Genomic DNA, 19885 nt, shown 5'->3' with positions numbered 1-19885 from the left:
CTTCAGAAGTATTCAAATGAGTTGAGACAACTGCTTCACTTGGCATTTAGATCCATCTACTTAGCTACTTAGGGCCTCGAGTGCTTAGTCATTTCTTAGCTCATGTCACTGCGGCTTTGTTCTCACATTTGACACTGACTCCAATGACCTTGTAGCATCTGCCCTGCCAATTCCCTGAAACCCCTGAGCAACCTGCTCCGATGAATGCTCCTCTGAATGTCCTTCTCTCTCTCTCTCTCTCTCTCTCTCTTTTTGATAAGGAAAAGAGCTACCAGGTTTCTTGAACATTCCTGAGGAGCTAATTCCTGGAGTCCTTGTCCTCACTTCTATCCCTCTGCACCTTACTGACATTTGCTCCAAAATCTGCTGCTTTTCCAACAGCGGCCTGGCATGGAGCTGAGGTTTTCAAATGTTAACTCCCTGGCACCAGTCCTGTAGGTGCTGGCAGAACTCTTCCCTGATTTGCACACAACCCTTTCATTCTGATGCATCCGGGTCAGCTCGGTTTTTTGCCTGGCCTACAAGGTGGTTAGGAGGCCATGGCCCAGGGAACAGAGTACAGAAGTGTCCTCTTCCTTATCAGATCATCTCTCAGCCACTTTCATCTGAGCTTGTAGAAATGCACCATCTTTCCAGGCTCTTACTTAAACCCTGTGGGCAGAGCCAGAGGGTGGACTCTCGCCTAGATACCAGCTTTTCAGACTTTCTTCAGGGAGGTCTGCACGGTCTCCGGCTTGCCTGTGCTGTTCTCAGGCCCTTGCACAGGGGAAAGCTTTTCTAAAGCTTCTATGATGGAAAAACCTTTCCACCCAGGAGCCACTAGCAATAGGTCTATTTTAGCGGAACACCAGGGGGCTATCTGTGATGTTTACTCTGGGGTGAAAGAGTAGTCTCACCTGCCTGACATCCATTGGTTTCCATATTCTCTGCCTGATTCTTATGAACAGAATGCAAATGGAGCATGGTAAGGGGAAAACAGGAGAAAAAAGATTTGACTGAAAGAGATAATCCATTCATTCATTCAAAAAGCTTTTCTTTTTTTTTTTTTTTTTGTGGTATGCGGGCCTCTCACTGCTGTGGCCTCTCTCGTTGCGGAGCACAGGCTCCGGACGCGCAGGCTCAGCGGCCATGGCTCACGGGCCTAGCTGCTCCGCGGCATGTGGGATCTTCCCAGACCGGGGCACGAGCCCGTGTCCCCTGCATCGGCAGGCGGACTCCCAACCACTGCGCCACCAGGGAAGCCCCAAAAAGCTTTTCTTGAGTGCTGCTATATGGATCTGGGAAGGGTGCTGGGGATTCAAAGATAAATGACAGTCTTTGTCCTCCAGAAACTCAAGACTAGAGAAGAAAGAGAAACCATTCCAATAGCAGAGTCTGTTACTTAGGAGAAGTACTGCACCAATGTTGAAGGAAGATTAGGGGGTTAATAAAAGCTTCCTAGAAGAAACAGTGTTAGAGTTGAATCTTGATGGAAATAACAAATTTTATAGTGGCCTTGCTGTGGGTCAGACACGGAGACAAGTGCTAAATAAATGTGAACAAAATAGACTCTGTCCCTGACATCGTGCAGCTTAAATTCCAGAGCAGGGCATAGAAAGGTGTGGTTGCAGGACGGGGGAAGGAGCTTAGAATGGCTGCAAAGGACAAACATTAGCTAACAATGATTGAATGTTCCTATGTGCCTTACGCCATATGAATTGAATCATATTTAATCTTTAGAATAGCATTACGTAGCGGGTATTGTTATTTACATTTTAAAGGTGATCTAACCAAAATTAAGCAAGCACAAGTAACCTGCCTACCATTACAGAGCTTGTAAGTACGAGATCTGGCATTCAATCTTAGGTGTGTCTTACCTCAAAGCAAGAGCTCTTAACTGCATGGGGGAAAGACCCTCCGGCTTTCTGACAGGGCAGGAGAGGGAGGGCATTCCAAGTAGAGGGAATAGCTTTTGCAAAGTTTTGGAAATAGGACAGAATTGAGGGTGTATATTCCAGAAACTACAAAGGTGGAGTAAGAGTGAAACTGTAGTACAGGGGAGCCATGGAGCTGGGAGCATGGTAAAAAGTAATGGGGGATGGTAGGGGCCATTCGTGGATGAAATTATACTCAATAATAAGGCCTTTGCGTTTGTTTCCAGAGAACCACGTGAAATCATCAGTGGGTTTAAGAATAGGGTAGGATAAATTTAGAGTTTTCAAAGCACTATTTTGACTGCTAAATGGAAGCTATAGTGGAATTGGTTATAACTGGAATAATGAAGATGGAAAATTTGAGAGCCTTAAAAGAAGTAGAATAAATAAGACTTGGTGAGCTTAGATTTGGTGAAATTAGATATGGTAATGAAAGAAAGGGAGGATTTATGATGACTCCCATGTTTTTGCCAGGGAATTTCGAGTTGATGACAATCTCTGAAAAGGAGAATATAAATGTATTATTTTTTTAAACAAGTGATAACCGTTTAAAAAAATTTATTTATTTATTTATTTATTTTTGGCTGTGTTGGGTCTTCGTTTCTGTGTGAGGGCTTTCTCTAGTTGTGGCAAGCGGGGGCCACTCTTCATTGTGGCACGCGGGCCTCTCAATATCGCGGCCTCTCTGGTTGCGGAGCACAGGCTCCAGACGCGCAGGCTCAGTAGTTGTGGCTCACAGGCCTGGTTACTCTGCGGCATGTGGGATCTTCCCAGACCAGGGCCCAAACTCGTGTCCCCTGCATTAGCAGGCAGACTCTCAACCACTGTGCCACCAGGGAAGCCCTAAGTCTATTTTTTTTAAGGAGTAAGATGATGTGTTCGGTTTGGGACATACTGTGTTTAAACTACTAGGAGAAACTCAAAAGGAAATGTCCAGTAGGTCTGTGACTCTGAAGCTTGGGAGAGTGACCTGGGTGAGAAAAATTGATTTAGAAGTCATCTTCCATGGTCTTCAGGCACTCACTGTTATCGTGGTCAATGGTACGTCTCAAGAACATGCATCAAGAAGAGAAAGATGATTAAAGAAAAAAGCCAGGGGAATATCAACATGAGAGAGATAAGTAGAAGGAAAAAAATTAAAAACTAATGAAGGAGACTACAAAGGGGTGGCTAGAATGGAAAGAGGAAGATGAGTGGATAATGCACTAAGAGTACTTTCCTATTTCCATAGCATGTTAGAATTGGAAGCTATCTGCCCCTTTCACTTTAGAAATGTGAAAAGTAGTGCTTGGGATACAGCTGGTGACCAGAACTGAAGCCCAGAGCCGACCACGGTTTTGTGTTTTTGTTTGTATTTCCTTTAGTCTCACTGTCTAGCATAGTGTATAGGAACTGAAAAAAAAAAAAAAAAATATATATATATATATATATATATATATATATATATATATATATATATATATATATATATAAAAGAAGTGTCCTTTTGACATCAGATTTCATCACAGCTTTCCAATTTTTCAAAGGCATTTCAAGTGCCCATTTGGACCACTAAGAAGAGAAGGGAGTATGCTCATCATTTCTCCTGTGGTTTTACAGAGATTAGCCCAGGAAACATCATATTAACCCCACAGAATGGGCTTTGTTTTCCCATTTTCTCTTGAAGAAACTGAGGCTAAGAAATGTCACAAAATAAATTTGCTGGGATCACACAGCTACGGTAGACAGTTATTTCATGGTCAGATTGCCCTGATTATTTCTGTCTGTCAATTTCTCCGGGATTCGGTGCTGACTCCATATGCAAACTAGCCAGAAGGGACAATTTTAGGGGTTATCTTAATAATAATAATAAAAGGGTAGATTGATTTAAAAGCTTTGTTCTCTGCATTGGGACATTGAAATGAATTCTAAAGCGGTGCCAGAGCTTTGAGGAAATTAGTGATAGCTTTCAAAAAATGCCAATAATTGAGAACTAGCTCCAGAGTTATTAACAGAGTCGGCACTTTCTACTTTCAGAAAGAGTCTATCATTGTGCTGGGGCCTTGGCCTCTTGTGTTGGAAACGAGTTAATGTCGTCAAAATATGACAAGCTATTTTTTGTTGTTGTTGAATTTTATTTATTTATGTTTATACAGCAGGTTCTTATTAGTTATATATTTTATACATATGACAAGCTATTTTTATTCCTTACCCAGATCAGCCATAGTTTAACAACGCATTTCAAAGTACGGCTGATGGAAGCTCCACCTGAAACCTGTTCTCCCAGATAAGTATCTTCATCCCATTCATCGTTTCAAGAAAAGAAATCTTACTGCATGGCAGCATTTTCATCTGTTTTGGTTTCAGCTAGAGATAAATTGTGCTTGCTGCAAACTAATTAATATCAGTCACCTGGAAAGTAGAAATTGGGAGACAACAGGCTTCTCTTTCTTGATAAACAGATTGCTGGGTAAGGGATGCACATGGATATGACAATTCATTTGGCTGTAGAAATAGCAGAAATGAGACTTTGGGGATAGATATTTGGAAGGCACGAGCAAACCTCCCCAGCTTCTGTCATTTCTGCTCAGGTGGGGCTTTTGTGCTAAGTTTCAACATTCCCTAAATTGTCTGGATCAGCAGAAATCTCTATGCCCCCAGAGAAGTCTCCCTAAAGCTATAACCAGAATGTGAAAATAATGACCAACTCCTGGGAAAGCTCTTTTTGCACCCCAGTCTTCAGCAGCCCCCTTGCCTGAACCAAGTTCCCGCTTGGCTAAAGAACCATAAAGGATGGCCTGGGTGATGTGGAATCCAAGGATTCCATCAGAACTATGCTGCTAGCAAAAAAAAAGCAAAGTATGTTTAGAAGCAATAAACAGACAGATTCTTCCCCAGAACTAGCCTGTGGTGGCCGGGGGAGGGGTGGGGGAGGATGAGTTGTAAAGCTCTGAGGAAAGAGCCCATGTTTCCCATGGACCCCATAGAACCAGTTCGCCATGACTGCCCTCAAATGAAGAAATCGCATTCTGTCATAGCAGGCTCTCGTTTCAGGGGGTGGTTCTTTGAAAGAGGCAGAAGAGGGAAAATGCCACCATGTGAGTATGTCTCACACCCAATTTCTCAGAGAAGTCTTGAGGGATCATTTTTCCATATCAAGAATCATAAATTGCCCTTTTAATAGGAGAAGAATGATCTTCCAAAAACGATTCAGAGCCAGGGCATTTGGGGATTCGTTCAGCGAAAACTGAAAATTCTGTCAACTTTTCATTCATCTATCCAGTCAGGTGTATACACAGAAGATGTGAAAATGAAGAAGTTAGTTCTGCAAATCTGGGGCAGAAAGTGGGGAGAGATAGGTATGGAAAGTTTTTCTAGAAAAGGCAACACTTGAGCTAAGTCAATGAAAGATGGCAAGTATTCACAGTTCCACATATCAAGGTCAGTTCTGTTAATAAAGATCCCATGGAGGGATTTCCCTGGTGGTCCAGTGGTTAAGACTCTGCACTCCCAATGCAGGGGGTCTGGGTTTGATCCCTGGTCCGGGAACTAGACCCTGCATGCCACAACTAAGAGCTGGAATGTTGCAACAAAGATCCACGTGCCGCAACTAAGACCCAGCGCAGCCAAATAAATAAATATTAAAAACAAATCCCATGGAGCTTTCACTGTCCATTCTCCCTTATGAGAAATAAATTTGTTCCCATAGATCTTGGGACATTTCTGAATTGTTCACTCATTACATTGTATATGCATTCACTAGGCTGCAAATTCCTTGAGGACAGAGTATCTCATTAATTGGTTTTTGCTACCTCTGGTGATGACCAACAGTGTCTGGGACATAGCAGGTGTTTTTGTAACATTTGTCAAGTACTCTGTATGTCTCCACACTTGATTGGGAGTTTCTTAAATGTAGAAACTACATTATTCATACCTTGCAGGTCTAGCGCAAAGTACATATTAAATAAATGTTTAATGAATGTCTAAATAAGTGAGAAAGAAAGTTCTTAGATATTGAGAATACAAGTGAGTATTACATCTTGTAGGAACTCACTCAAACTTCAGCATGATAATGGTGGCAAGGACACACTCACTGTGTGTCCTTCTTCTGACCACCCAGTGTTACTGCCTTCCTGTCTTCCTTCAGGGAGGGAGGACTTGGGTTTTCCAATTTCTCTCACTTTGGGTCTAACACAACCACCTATTATCTTGAAATGATCTGAGCAACAGTGAGCTAGAACTGGTAATGGCCATAGTTTTGCATCTTTCCCAAGAGTACTTTCAGTGTAATTAAAACCTATATGAATCACCAAGTGTTGAATTTCCAGTATGATTGGTCAGCTGTAGAAGAGATATTTTGGAGAAAGGCATCTGCCATGAACCTCTCAACTCATACTGTGGATGCAGCTGCCTAATTAGTAGTTAATTGTTCTGAGTGAGTTTGTTCTTGTCAGTGTGTTGCTGGTTCATGTTCTGATATTGTATGGTGCCCAGCAACTTGTGATGTCACTGAAATAACAATGACAGCCTGTATTCTAACCCAGACTCTACCATCGTGCGACCTGAAGCCAGGGACTTATCCACTATGACCCTGAGCGTCCTTGACTGTGTCCCCTAAGACTCTCCTCCTGATGTTAATTCTATCATTCTTTGAGTTTTATTTATCTTCTCAGATAGAGTCCATGAAGTCAGTGGATATGGTATTTCACTTCATCTTATTTGTGAGTTTCCTTTGGGAGGGGGAGGTATGTAAGAATTGTGTAACTTGTTACTCATGGTGAGTCATTAAGCTGCAGAGAGGCTCACAGCCCATCCAAGCTTCTTAAACAACCCATCCAGTCCCAGCCCCTGGCCTGATCATGTAGAGGGGTGGAAAATTCACAGCCACAGAAAGCTCTGGAAATGGAATAGCATCTGTATATATGTTGGGTGATGGGGGAGACATGAAGAAGAAGAAGAGACATATCCGATGGGGGAGTAGCATGTTCTGCCATCCAGATTTACTTTAGGACCACCTCCTTCTTCAGTTTAAATATTCACTGTGTACAGTGGTTCTCAATACAGAAAGGCCACCACCCCCTCAAGGAGAACCATGCCCTCCAGATACACAAACCACATTCTAGCCAGACTCTCCCAGAAAAAAAAAAAAAAAAAAATCAAAAAAACCCTGCATTTCCTCTATTAAGCTCAACCTCCTTTCATCAATTCCTTTCTTCCTTGGCCCATGAAACGAATCATGAAGAGATTATTTTTCTGGGAAAATTAGTAGAAAAACCCTGATGCAGACAGTTCCCCTTCTGATTGCAGTCTGACTTCCAAGTATTGAATATCACATCAAGTATTGGTTCAGGGGTTTCAAAGGAGAGCTCAGCGAAAGAAGAAAAACAAATAAGCCCACAAAGTTTTTCAATGTACCTACTGCAGGGTTATTAGGTCATAGATCTAAATGTCAGTGCTATATGCCCGATTTGCACATTTCAAACCGATTTGGTAATTTTTTTTCATTTTTGTCTGCACGCATGAAGTGCTTTAGAATACTGAAACAATTTAGAATCATATTTAGTTTGCAACAGTTCAATTAACTTAAGTGCTGAAACATGCTCCCCAGCTGGTAACTAGTTTAATCGGTTACTATTACAAGAAATAATTTCTTCAGTGCTGGGACTTCCCAATGTCCTCTTTGGAGAGGGCATGGCCATTCACAGGTATGTGGGAATGGGAAGGTTAGGAGTCTGGCAAAAATCTCTGATTTAACGGAGAAGAAAAATCAGAACCCATTCTATTATTAAAAAAAGAAAAACAAAAGAACTACGTAGGTATGGGTTTCCAACTTCTGTGATTTTATGACCCCCTGTTCCCTTGGAATAACTTTATAACCACTCAATAAGCAAGATGAGGGTGTGGGTCAAGGGTCGAAGACTTTTAAAGATATTGCATAAATGCACTTAACCATGAGCCAAAGTGATAAATAGGAAACCAAGATGAATGTCAGGAATGCTGTGAAGAATGATTAGTTGGGACAGTTAAGCAGCTGCTAAGGCAACTCCAAACACCTGGAAAGACGGATTTCCTTCTGGCTTACAGCAAGGCTGAATTGTTCTAATTGCATTTGCATTAAAAGGCACCACTGGCAAATTGCAAAAGGATACCGTACGGTGGGAAAACATTATGTAAATGTTCAAAAGGCACAACATATTACTGCATCTTGCTTTTGGAGACATGGAAAGTTAGGAGAAAAAGAAATGGATGGGAATAGTAACATGCCAACCACAGGAGACGGGTCACTACTGAGGAGGGAAGGAGAAAAAGAGATGGGTATGTGTTTTTTTTTCAGAGCGATCTTAAGCATAGAAGGTAAAATGTTAAGATCTCATACATGAGGCTCTACTCGATTATTTTATGTACTTAACGTGTCTGTTGGGTATGTTTTCTAATTAAACCTTAAAAACATTTTAAAAAGAGTCTGTGACAATATCCATTTTGCAGTCACTGTTAAGCCAGTCATTGCTGGAATGTTTTCTCTTACCCTGGAGACTGATAGCCCTAGACTATTTTTTTAAGGTTCATAGAATGCCAAAGACCAAAGTCTGTGATGAACTACCCGTCTTTCCCTCTTTATAATTTTTTTCTTTTTATTCATTTATTTTTTATTGGAGAATAGTTGATTTACAATGTTGTGTTAGTTACTGCTGTACAGCAAAGTGATTCAGTTATACATACATATATATATATACACGCATTCTTTTTTATATTCTTTTCATTGTGGTTTATCATAGGATATTGAATATAGTTCTCTGTGCTATACAGTAGGACCTTGTTTATCCATCCTATATATAACAGCTTACATCTGCTAACCCGGACCTCCCACTCCAGCCCTCCCCCAAGCCCCCTTGGCAATCACCAGTTTATTCTCTATGTCTGTAATTCTGTTTCTGTTTCATAGATAGGTTCATTTGTGTCATATTTTAGATTCCACATATAAATGATATCATCTGGTATTTTTCTCTTTCTGACTTACTTCACTTAGTATGATAATCGTGGGCTTCCCTGGTGGCGCAGTAGTTGAGAGTCTGCCTGCTGATGCAGGGGACGCGGGTTCGTTCCCCGATCCGGGAAGATCCCACATGCCGCGGAGCGGCTGGGCCCGTGAGCCATGGCCGCTGAGCCTGCGCGTCCGGAGCCTGTGCTCCGCAAAAAAGAAGATAATCGCTAGTTGCATCCATGTTGCTGCAAATGGCATTATTTCGTTCTTTTTGCCCTCATTTTAACTGACCTCGTTGAGCTTGGACACTGGATTGGAAATGTAGCCCAAATATTGCAGTGTTAGAAACTGAGCCCTCTTTTCTCTACTATTGATTCCAGGTACAACATGGACACTAACCCCCAAAGGCCATCCATAAACTCAAACTGTGAGTGTTTAGTGATTGCTTTCCACAGTAATCCTAAGACCTTACTGTAGAAATGTTAGCACTGGTGAGAGAAATCCAGACAAAATACACCTGATAATTTTTTTTTTTTTGCGTTACGCGGGCCTCTCACTGCTGTGGCCTCTCCTGTTGCGGAGCACAGGCTCCGGACGCGCAGGCTCAGCGGCCATGGCTCACGGGCCCAGCCGCTCTGCGGCATGTGGGATCTTCCCGGACCGGGGCACGAACCCGTGTCCCCTGCATCGGCAGGAGGACTCTCAACCACTGCGCCACCAGGGAAGCCCTACACCTGAAAAATTTGAAGAAGGTCCTCTATCATGAACAGCTGATATTCAAGATAAAAATGACTATACACACAGGAAAGAGAAAGCACTCAGTCAAAAGGTGGCTAGTGATTACGCCTTCAGCTTGTCACATAGCTTAGCTTTAACCGAGAAACTTTTAAATAGTGTTGGGAAAACCGTAAAGAACTATCAAATATTGATTATTTTTGTTATTGAATACCTAAGTGGTAATGGTGTACCAACTCAAATTTAATTTTAATGCAGGGAGGAGATCTACTTTTTTTAAAGTTGATTGGCAGTCCTTTTAAATCAAATTGTTTACCATGGGATCACAGCACTTTGCCATCCCTGCCCATTAAGTATGAGAATCTCTGGCCTCAACCTCACAGACATTAGTAATACCGCAATATACCTTCCACAAAACATAAATACACATGCACACACACATATACATATGCATACATGTATACACATGTATATACACATATGTACATAGACACATATACATATATACATGTATACATATACAGTTGACCCTTGGACAACATGGGTTTGAACTGCTAGGGTCCACTTATACTTGGATTTTTAAATATGATGTGATGTGGAACCATGGATATGGAGCGATGACTGTAAAGTTGTTCTTGGATTTTTGACTACACAAGTTGTAGGCACTCCTAACTCCCCATGTTGTTCAAGGATCAACTGTACCTATATACATATACACTTGTGTATGTGTACACACACACACACACACACACACACACACACTTTCTCTCTCACACTCCTGCTAAGAGTGCCCTGCTGTTGTTATTAGGAAACACACAGTTTAAGTTTTTTTACTATATTGTCAACTAGTCCCTTCTGCGCCTAGTACCTAGTATGGTTTCTGGCCCATTGGAAGTGTTTAGTGAATGCAGAATGAATGAATGTCTTACATAACATTCATTCAATCTAACAAGATGGTAACAACAAAACCACACAAACTTTTCAATCACCTCCAACAGAAAAATGTTTTCTTTTGGGTGTTAATATTTTATTGGTGGAGGCATTATATATAGGAAATAGTCAATTAAATAAGTTTTAGGGTCAACCGGACTTTACCCAAACGTTGGCAGCTTCTCTACACCTCCATTTTCTCATCTAGAAGGTGAGAACAATGGTACACTACCTCATTCTTTACTTAGGAGGATTTATCAAGAAAATTCACATAAAGAGTCAAGCAAAGTGACTAGAAGATTGTAAGGCCACAATAAATGTTAGTTGATACCACCATAGTCATTATCATTATCCTCACTGTTTTAATCACAGCCTGAATTTGCTGGACTTTCGAATGGAAGACAGATTTTCACATTAGCCTTCTTACTGTAGCAGAAAGATTCATCTAATTTGAAAATTAAGATGTTAGAGGAAAAGTCTCAGATTAAGTAACATCGTTATCTGAGGTGGAATTGCTGAGCAACCAAACAGCCAGGTGTGTCACTAAGACCAGATTCTGAGAACAGAAGCCTCCAAGTTGATCAAGTTTCCAAATGGAGATGGTAAGGCTAAGTTTTTAAGAGCATGCAAAATAAAAGCAAATGATGCCTTTAAATGATCCCATTGCCATGAATTTAAATGTCTCCATGGTATCTAACAGATATGACTTTTGAGGGGTTCAAGTTTAACCTTCAAAATGCTGCAAGTCTCTGATGCTCCCTTGCTGCAGGTGGCAACTCTGGGGATGGCGAAACTGGACCAATTAGAAGGAAAAAATGGGATATTCTGCAATGCATCATTGGAAGGTGAAGAGTCCTGTTTATTGTATGCACATGTGGTATCTTTTTATCATTCCCCAAAAATAAAGCTGAAAATTTCTCTCCAAAAACCTCATTAGGGAAACCTCTAAGAGCCTCCCACCAATGTTAACAGCCCAGGCAGTAAACAGGATTTTAATAGCTCCTCCAAGCAAACACCATGTCGGTAAAGGCCGATTGCTGTCTAGCTGACACAGAACCACACACACATATGGAATCAGCTTCATAAGATCCATTCTCTTATTCACAGCTCCACTGCCCTCGCAGTACAATTGCCCCTTTTGTTTATATAATCCCATAGGCTGAGTTGGCATAAAAGGCAAATAAGAAACCAGGGGGAATCTTTGCCCAAACCTTGCTCTGTACCCAAAGTTCAAATGTGTTTGGTTAACCTTCTATTTATTCCTTCTCTCTCCTTCAGCTGAGCTTCCTAGTTTTAGTCCTTGCCATGGTGAGTCATGGCAGAAGGTGGTTCAATGAGACCCTGGCACCATGTGACAGAGGAACTCTTATGAACTCTCCATGAATTGTTTCATTCATCAGGCGCATACACCGACACTCCCTATGGATGCCACCATCCCTGCCATTAAAAATGGGAAAATGTCAGCCATAACACACAGGTACTTCTCAACCTCAGACACAAAGGCCAAACATTTGGTGGAGAACTCCAATTTTTGCTTTCCTTCTAATCATTTTCCTATTGGATGGTTTGATAGAGATTCATATGTTGACTCTGGGAAAGGCAGCTCATTGAATAGTACCAGGATGTTGTGTAGCCAGATAATTGGAGGAACATTAGGCCACGTGTTGCCCTTGATCATGAAGTTACCGGACACGAAAGTAACATAGCCACATCACATGTTGTGTCACCCAATTACTAACTTATCCTTCTCTGGCAAGCAGAGTAATTAACCATCATTTTGTGGTAGTGTACACACATTCCTACCAACAAATAATGACATGCTTACAGAAGGCAATACCTCTAAGTACTACAAAACATGAGTCATCTGATTAAAGGGTATAGCAATCAAGCTGAAAACCTGCCAAATGGTTAAACTAGGAACAAACACAGTCTCATTTTCTTTTCTTTAAGTCTTAAATGTGCTGTGAAGCTCTGGTAGGAATAAGAGACCTGGTTGGAAATGAAGTATAAGAGCATTGATATGAATGATTTTCAACACCACCAAAGTCAATCAAAGGAAAGTACCTGTGAATTCCCTTACATGACCTGCTGGAGACTATTGTGTGGTAGCTATATTACTATAGACCCCCTTTTTCTCATCAATTTGGAATGTTAAAGAGAAGCTTGACGATAGAGTTCCTAATAATACAAAAATAAATTCTCTCCAATTAAGTAGTCTAATAAGCTACTTAGGATTTTACCACTTAACATTCTTTCCTTCCCATTTAATTTCAGCTTTCACTTGGATGTCATCTGGTTGAAAATCCATCACAGAAAACTACATGGAGAAAAAGATAATGTTGCTAAGTGCTCCCAATGTTCCAAAACCAGCAGAAGTACAGCATTTTTTCTAGATCAACCCAGGACTTTCCCTAAAAATTCAGCTTCTTCCTACTAGAAATTAATATATGAAAATGGTCAATATGCAGATTTAAATGTCACACAGGCTACTCACCTTCAGTAAGTGTTATATGTATACATTTGGAACAATACAATACTTTAAGGTTCTTGATGATAATAATGCCTTGGTGTGCATATGTGCATGTATAATATGCTCATTTAATTTAATCAGGAAAATATTATAGGATCATTTCATTTTCTCCTCTAAAAGTTCTCTCACTTTATTCAATTAATTAATTCCACTCTGCCCCTTTTATAAGTCAGCCGATGGTAAGTAATGGTTTTAGGGTTAAAAGGAATATGACCACATTCCACTAAGAATGATGGACAGAAAAGAGGCATAGGGGAAGGGGGTGGCCTCTTGTCCTTATCATACATCCTAATCAAGGAAAAGTGTTAGGCTTTTCAGTGGGAACCTGGTCCTAGAAATATCCAAATTTTCTGATCATTTCTTTCTGCAAGTTTCCAGTGTCCCTGAATGCTAAGAATTTGCCCTGGGGGCAGTCACCTGGTTACAACAGAAGCCCAGGAAACTAGCTCATGTGACCCACACATTCCACATGCTTGACTGGAGTGGAGCTTGTGGGACTTTGCAGAATTACTGGAATCACATGGGATATACTGAGGGGAGCAGGAGGGTAGAGGACATTTAACTTAAACCATGAACTAGAAGAGCAGGTAACGTCACGGTAAGTAGAATAAAAAGGACCATGTTGATTGAAAGGGAAGAAACATGACACAAAGGTCATTGCATATTATCTTTCCCCCACCAAGGAAATCTTATTTTCTTTCTCACAGAAGGAACTTTGTTCCTTTCCCCCAACATGTTAACAGAGACCAGTGAAAAGAAATAGGCTGCTTTGTACCCATCAATAGAATCTATACAGCATCTTTTTCCCCAGGGATTAATTCAGCTTTTGATTAAATCTTTCTGAGCTTTAAATCATGATGTTACAAACCTCCAAGGAGCTCCTCTATGAGTTGTGACCTTATTTATTGCTTCTGCTGTTTGATAAAGTGTGAAGATTGATTTATAATAGTGTATACTGTGTTTGAAAAAAAGGAATGGTAAAGAGAATTGCAAAATACAAGATTAATATAAAGTAAACATTGCAAAAAGTAGGTCTTGGTTATAATATTCTATAATTAATACTGAGTTACAACTGTGTAGCTAGTAACATTAGTGTCAAATGAGTATAACAGTGCTCTCAGAGCTGTAAATTATATCCAATGATTGGCTAAATAATGCTATAATTAAGAGAAAACTGGCAATGCTGAAAAAGGATTTTGAACCAATATCACATTGTATACTTCAAACAGATTAGTTTGGAGGACTTTTGAATGGAAACAATCTCCTTTTAAATAAACTATTCATATCCAGTGTTCATTTATTTTCATCAGCCTAATTTTGGCTTCAATAATTATTTTGCCATTAGTATCATTAAGGATGGAAGCGATTTAATGTTTGAGGACAACATCAAATGAATCCTTTATCTCTAATCAGGATGTCCCTGTACAAGACTAGTGGCTACTACTTTTTGTTTTCCTTAAAAATCCCTCTTTACCCTCAAAAGGTTTTTAAGGGTAAAAAGTTAACCCTTTAAAAGGAAGACTGTCATTATTCTACTGCCCTTGCTACAAATTCCAGCCAGAAGATTCAAAATGCCCTATACAATTTAAACACCAGTGGAGACAAGTCACAATCTGAGGCCCATCCACTGAATCACAGTTGTAGATGAATGCAGTATTTGGGTAAGATAACAGTAAGTTTTTATTTTCTATTTTGATAAAATAATTGGCAAATCTTACAGTGCTATAAAATAGACAGAGAGCCATGGGAAGTGCTCCTTGTGTTATTTAGCAGATTTCGATGTGCTATTGATAGCTCTATCACATTTCCGATAATTACAAATACATTTTTCTGTAGGAGAAAGGGGGGGGCTGGGAGCTGGAATATATTTAGCCACCTTTCCCCATGGCTAGGCTTAAGCTGAATCTTGCAATGCACGTGGCTGGGAGTGAGGACCACATCTGAAATCTGGACATGGCAGAGCACTAATAACACATTCTCTGCAATCTCTGTCATGAAGATCACCAATCGCCTACAAGGCACAGTGGACATCCTGACAGCAAGCCGTACCAGCAGCAATCTATCAGCTTGTCCCATATTTAACCTGATGACTTACATATGACGGGGCGACAGGGAGATGCATTCCGTTACAAGTCTTCAAAAAATATTCAGTCCATGCTATACACCAGAAACTAACATAACATTGTAAATCAACTGTCAATAAAAAAAAATTCAGTCCATTAGAGTAGAATTGCTTCCTAAGCTGAAATATTTAGCAGATTTCTCACTAGGGGCAGTGGCTTGTACTTAAAATTCACACTTTCCAGGGTTAAGTACAAAAACAGAGCTAATCCATTTGATAAAGTCCCACATCGCTTCTCATTATAGAAATCACCACTTCCGCCTTTGCCATTTGAAAGGAGACAAGGTAAAATACAGAAGGTGCATGTTACCTTAGAGGTGAAATCCATCCAGGAATATGGAAAAGCAGGGGGAGGGGGGAGATCCAGAGAGGAAACAGCTAACAATAAGCGAGTAACGTATACTGATCTGAGGAATATGCCAGGAGTTTGGTTATGATAAATAAGAAAAGCAGAAGTAGATTTGAAACATTCGTTTCCCTTTATTAGCTCAGTGAGGCTGATGTGTACTGCACATTTAAAAAAAAATCACAGGAATTTTCATACAATGAATAAAACCACAACAATACATGTAGAGTTGGCAGGTGGGAAAAAAAAAAAAGCCCAACAAGGGCTCAACTAATCGCTCACTTTCCCTCTTCAGCATAGTTCAACCAACAGTATTACACTTTCACCTACAAATCTTATAGTAGCTCCATCAAATCAGCAGTTCATATTATTGAAAATGTCTGTCACATAGGTACAAATTTAGAATCATCACATTATATTACATGGCTATTCTAGGTCATCTATAGATCAGGTCTTAGACTACAGTGATTGAAGTTCTCGTTACAGCCATCAAAAAAGGACACATAATCATTACCTACTGTAAGTTCACATCTAAAGGCATGAAAAGGTTTCCTTTTTTTCAACTGACCCAACCATCATACCCCAATAGTGCAAAGTTCCCTCTCTGCTGCTTTGAATGTTGACAGCCCAACCGTTGCTCTCAGAGTCGTTTAGCAAAAATTGATTTTGTTGCACTGGAAGAATTATTCTGCTACATGTCTTGAAAAAAAAAAAAAACCCCACATTTCTAAAGCACCAGTTCAGTTACCAAAATTGTAGATGTGGTACTTACCACAGCATGAAGGCAATGGCCCGGGGTCATCTAAAAATCCTACAGATCTATGCTGAAATTTGCCTCCAGTGATGATGGGGTGCATGTGTTCATTTGAAATATTCTCTCCAAAAAAAATTTTAAAAATAAAAATAAAAGGAACACAGTTTACATTTTGATGGGCTACCCACAGTGTCTGCATAAGATACAAAAGCTCTATTTGGATGGTCTAGTGAGTCTCTCTTTGCACTAATTTTAGATGCAATTTGAAGTCCATGGAAGAAAACTATCTTCATGGTAACAATATTTGTCAGGCCAGAAGGGGGGGGATACATGAATCCTCAACATGAAATCTGTAGTGTTGTCTTTTCATAAGTTAGAAAAGAAACCAAGATTTTTACTCATGTCAACAATCCAGGGCAAAAAGGAGAATGTATTGAAAATGGGATCACAAAAAATTTAAAGGCAAAATAGAGAAAGCATCTGGTCCTTGAACACATAATATGATTTACTAAATATTGATTTCTTAAAAATAATTTATTGCTCTTAATAGTCTTTTTTTATTCTTATTCTACAACAGAAGATACTCAAAATTCAGAAAGAAAGACTGTAAACTTTAGTTTGGCGTCCACACAGAGTTAAAATACCTGCATTTAACCTACGGAACAACAAGAATTAGGCGGATTAAAGATGTGTTACGGTCGTAACGCAGGACCTGTGAACAAGTTCTTTTATTTCATAGTATTTTTATTGCTTTCTATCTACTTAGAAATAAGAAGCCAAAAACTCAAGCAAGCATCCGACAGGACAGACAGTGGATTCACTCAGAACACAATATGCTGGTGATAAATGAATGCAGCTTTCAAAATTAGCTGCATTGGCCTGGGGGTGAAATCCATTTTATAAGATCGTGTTGGGCGAGAGAAAGGAAAAGAACGATTACGTAGTAGGTATATCATGTCTTCCAGAAAAGTCATGTCGGCCAAACTGTAATCGAATCTCAATTTAGAAACTTGAATATACACGCCAAACTTTACTGACTTCCATTCCAGGGCTCCGCACTCAGAGGAAATCCTGATGGTCAAAAAATGGAGGTTTTTCTGAAGTTTTTATTGAATTTAGCAGAAGCAATGTCATCAAGAACAACTTCATGGTCACGTCAGAGGCCATGCTAGTGCAAGTAGAAACACTGCTTCTGCAAAAGCGGAATTTCCCAAATGAAACACTTAAACTCCAACCTGACAATTGCCATGCATCCTAGGTAGAAAATTTCCACTGGCTTTATTATTTTCATCATCTCATAATTTATAATAAATAGGCTATCTGCAACTGATAAATATGTCTCTTTAGTAAACAAAGGAATGAAATATCAGTATTTATACAGGATGCATAACTGTAAAAAATACAGATAAATACCATCATCATACTCTGCCAAGGGAAAGAGATACTGGCTTCAAAGATAGTCTTCAGACACACATTAATTATTGTAAAAATCATACTGTAATTATTACCTCAGCATTTTGTATCAAATTAAAATCACAAAAATTAAAACAAAACGGCATTTTAAAAAGATTTTTGACCTCTAGTTTCAAAACTACTGTTGATAGAGAAAATAAAAACATTTCTTAATGGTTACCCATTGAGAGACTTTACATAAAATCATGATATCTTCTAGAAAAATTTTAGATGAGAAAATTTCATTCCCCTAACAAATCCAGTGTATAAAACTTCAAAGAAAAACAAGCAACAAGAAAATGTGGAAAAATATCGCAGGAGTGGTTAATACCTTTAGGGGGCTAGGAGATTTCTTGACAAGATGCTTGGATCGAAGCTCACCTAAGAAGGGATGGTTGTGCGTAAAGCATCGATTTGTTGTGTTGCACTCAACGGACACACACACTGTCCTTTTTTGTTTGTTTGTTTTGTTTTACAATCAAATATATATAAGCGGTAAGTTCAGCTTCTAAATATGTTAGTGTACAATAATTGTTTCACCTCATAATTACATTTGAATATTCTCGATTAAGAAAAATTTAGCAGTTTTGAAAAGAAGGCTGCATTTACAGTGCATAGCTGTAACAAAAAAAGAACATCATTGTATCGTATGTACACAAAATAAAAATACTCCATTTAACATCTGTAAATACTTAACTACATCAGAGAATGTAGCAATTATACTATCTGAACACATCCCAGAGAGTTCTACCCAACTCCCATTAGTAATGTAACACCGTGCTCGCTCCTCAGAAAGAATCACTGAACAAGCTGCACGCTTGACCATTGACAAGGCTTTTGAAATTCACTGTGGAAGATCAACATTTTGGACATTTACATGGGTGTCATGAGAAAGGACGAACTACAGAAACTTCAAAATGTTAGGAAAGTTGAGCTCGGTGCCCGAAGTATCCTCTCCCACCCAGATTCCATGGCAAAAGGAAAAAGGAAAAAAAGAAAGAAAAAAAAGGGAGAGAGAGAGAAAGGATATGAGTTCAACGGAACCTGCAGTTTCTTCAGGATTGTCATATAATCGTTACGTTATGAGAGAAAGCTTGCTTCAAGTTGATTTTGCACTTTCTTAAAAAAAACAGAGTACGGAGGCTGATGCCCAGACATCAGTGGCTGTCATTTTAGGGTGGCTTGTGGTTGGTTGGTTTTCTTTCCTTTTGGATGCGCACATTTTTTTTTTTCCTTTTGAATAGAATATGAACATTTTGAAGTTCTAGGTTTTAAGTGTGTCTTCATGGAACTGCTGCCATTTGAAGTGGTTTGCCCTTGCACGCTCTGGTCAGGTGCCCCCAGTCCCCACCTGTACATACACACTTCCCCCAAACCAGGCAAAAACACACACACACACACACACATACACACACACACTCACACACACACACACACACTCCATCACCAAGAGACTCAGGGAAAGCAAAGCTGACACCCATAAATAAACATGTGCTTACTGGGTTTCCATTCTGTCTCTTGCCTCTTCAGCAGCTGTGTTCATGTAAACCATTGTTGTTGTTCTTGTTGTATTGTTGTTGTTTTGTTTTGTTTTTGTACAGAGAGTGTAAAGTAGGAGAAATTCCCAAGTATGACTTGCAACAGTCTGTTAGGGAAGGACGCGCTGTCCCGTGAGGTATTCACCGTCCCTCTGTCATCCTCAGCCAGGGAACATGTTACCTGCGCAAGCTTCTCTGGGCTTCTTTCAGTAAACTATCGAAATCCAGAGAGTCATACTTGCTCTTGGTGGAAGCAGGGTCAAAGTCATCTGAGTTTGAATCTGAAAGAAACCCAAGCCAGATTTAGATGCACCCTTTGCTGATGGTCATTAACTCAATCATCTAATCTAAGATTATCTGTTTCAAGAGCAACTTATCCAATCGATATACTTTAAAAAATACACCCAACTTTTATTAGTATATGATATTGGTGTTGGTGTACACATACATATGTGCATATATTTACATATATTTTTTCAGAAGGTATTAATAGGTATGAATATTAATATGTATATATATTTGCAGAAGGTATTTTTACAGTATATGGTACTGGTATATATACACACCAATATTTTAGTTAATTAATTGTATATTTATATATTTA

General features: G+C 39.6%; 1 protein-coding gene across 20 annotated transcripts in view; it reads right to left on the bottom strand.

The window, feature by feature from the left end:
* Positions 1 to 16806: 16806 nt before the first annotated feature.
* The window catches only part of PPARGC1A (PPARG coactivator 1 alpha), a 672898-nt gene continuing 669819 nt past the window's right edge, over positions 16807 to 19885 (bottom strand). For 11 of the 20 annotated variants that reach the window (XM_067036339.1, XM_067036340.1, XM_067036343.1 and 8 more), the window contains one exon: positions 16807 to 19562. In XM_067036339.1, the coding sequence (XP_066892440.1) occupies positions 19459 to 19562 (104 nt within the window). In that variant the 3' untranslated portion in view covers positions 16807 to 19458. The remainder of the gene's footprint in view (positions 19563 to 19885) is intronic. The other 9 variants (XR_010841090.1, XR_010841091.1, XR_010841087.1 and 6 more) reach the window with 2 other exon arrangements.

The sequence above is a fragment of the Kogia breviceps genome, chromosome 6, assembly GCF_026419965.1.
Source record: "Kogia breviceps isolate mKogBre1 chromosome 6, mKogBre1 haplotype 1, whole genome shotgun sequence".
Classification (NCBI taxonomy): Eukaryota; Metazoa; Chordata; class Mammalia; order Artiodactyla; family Physeteridae; genus Kogia; species Kogia breviceps.
Note: the sequence above shows the minus strand (reverse complement) of the source record. Positions and strands in the feature narration are given on the sequence as shown.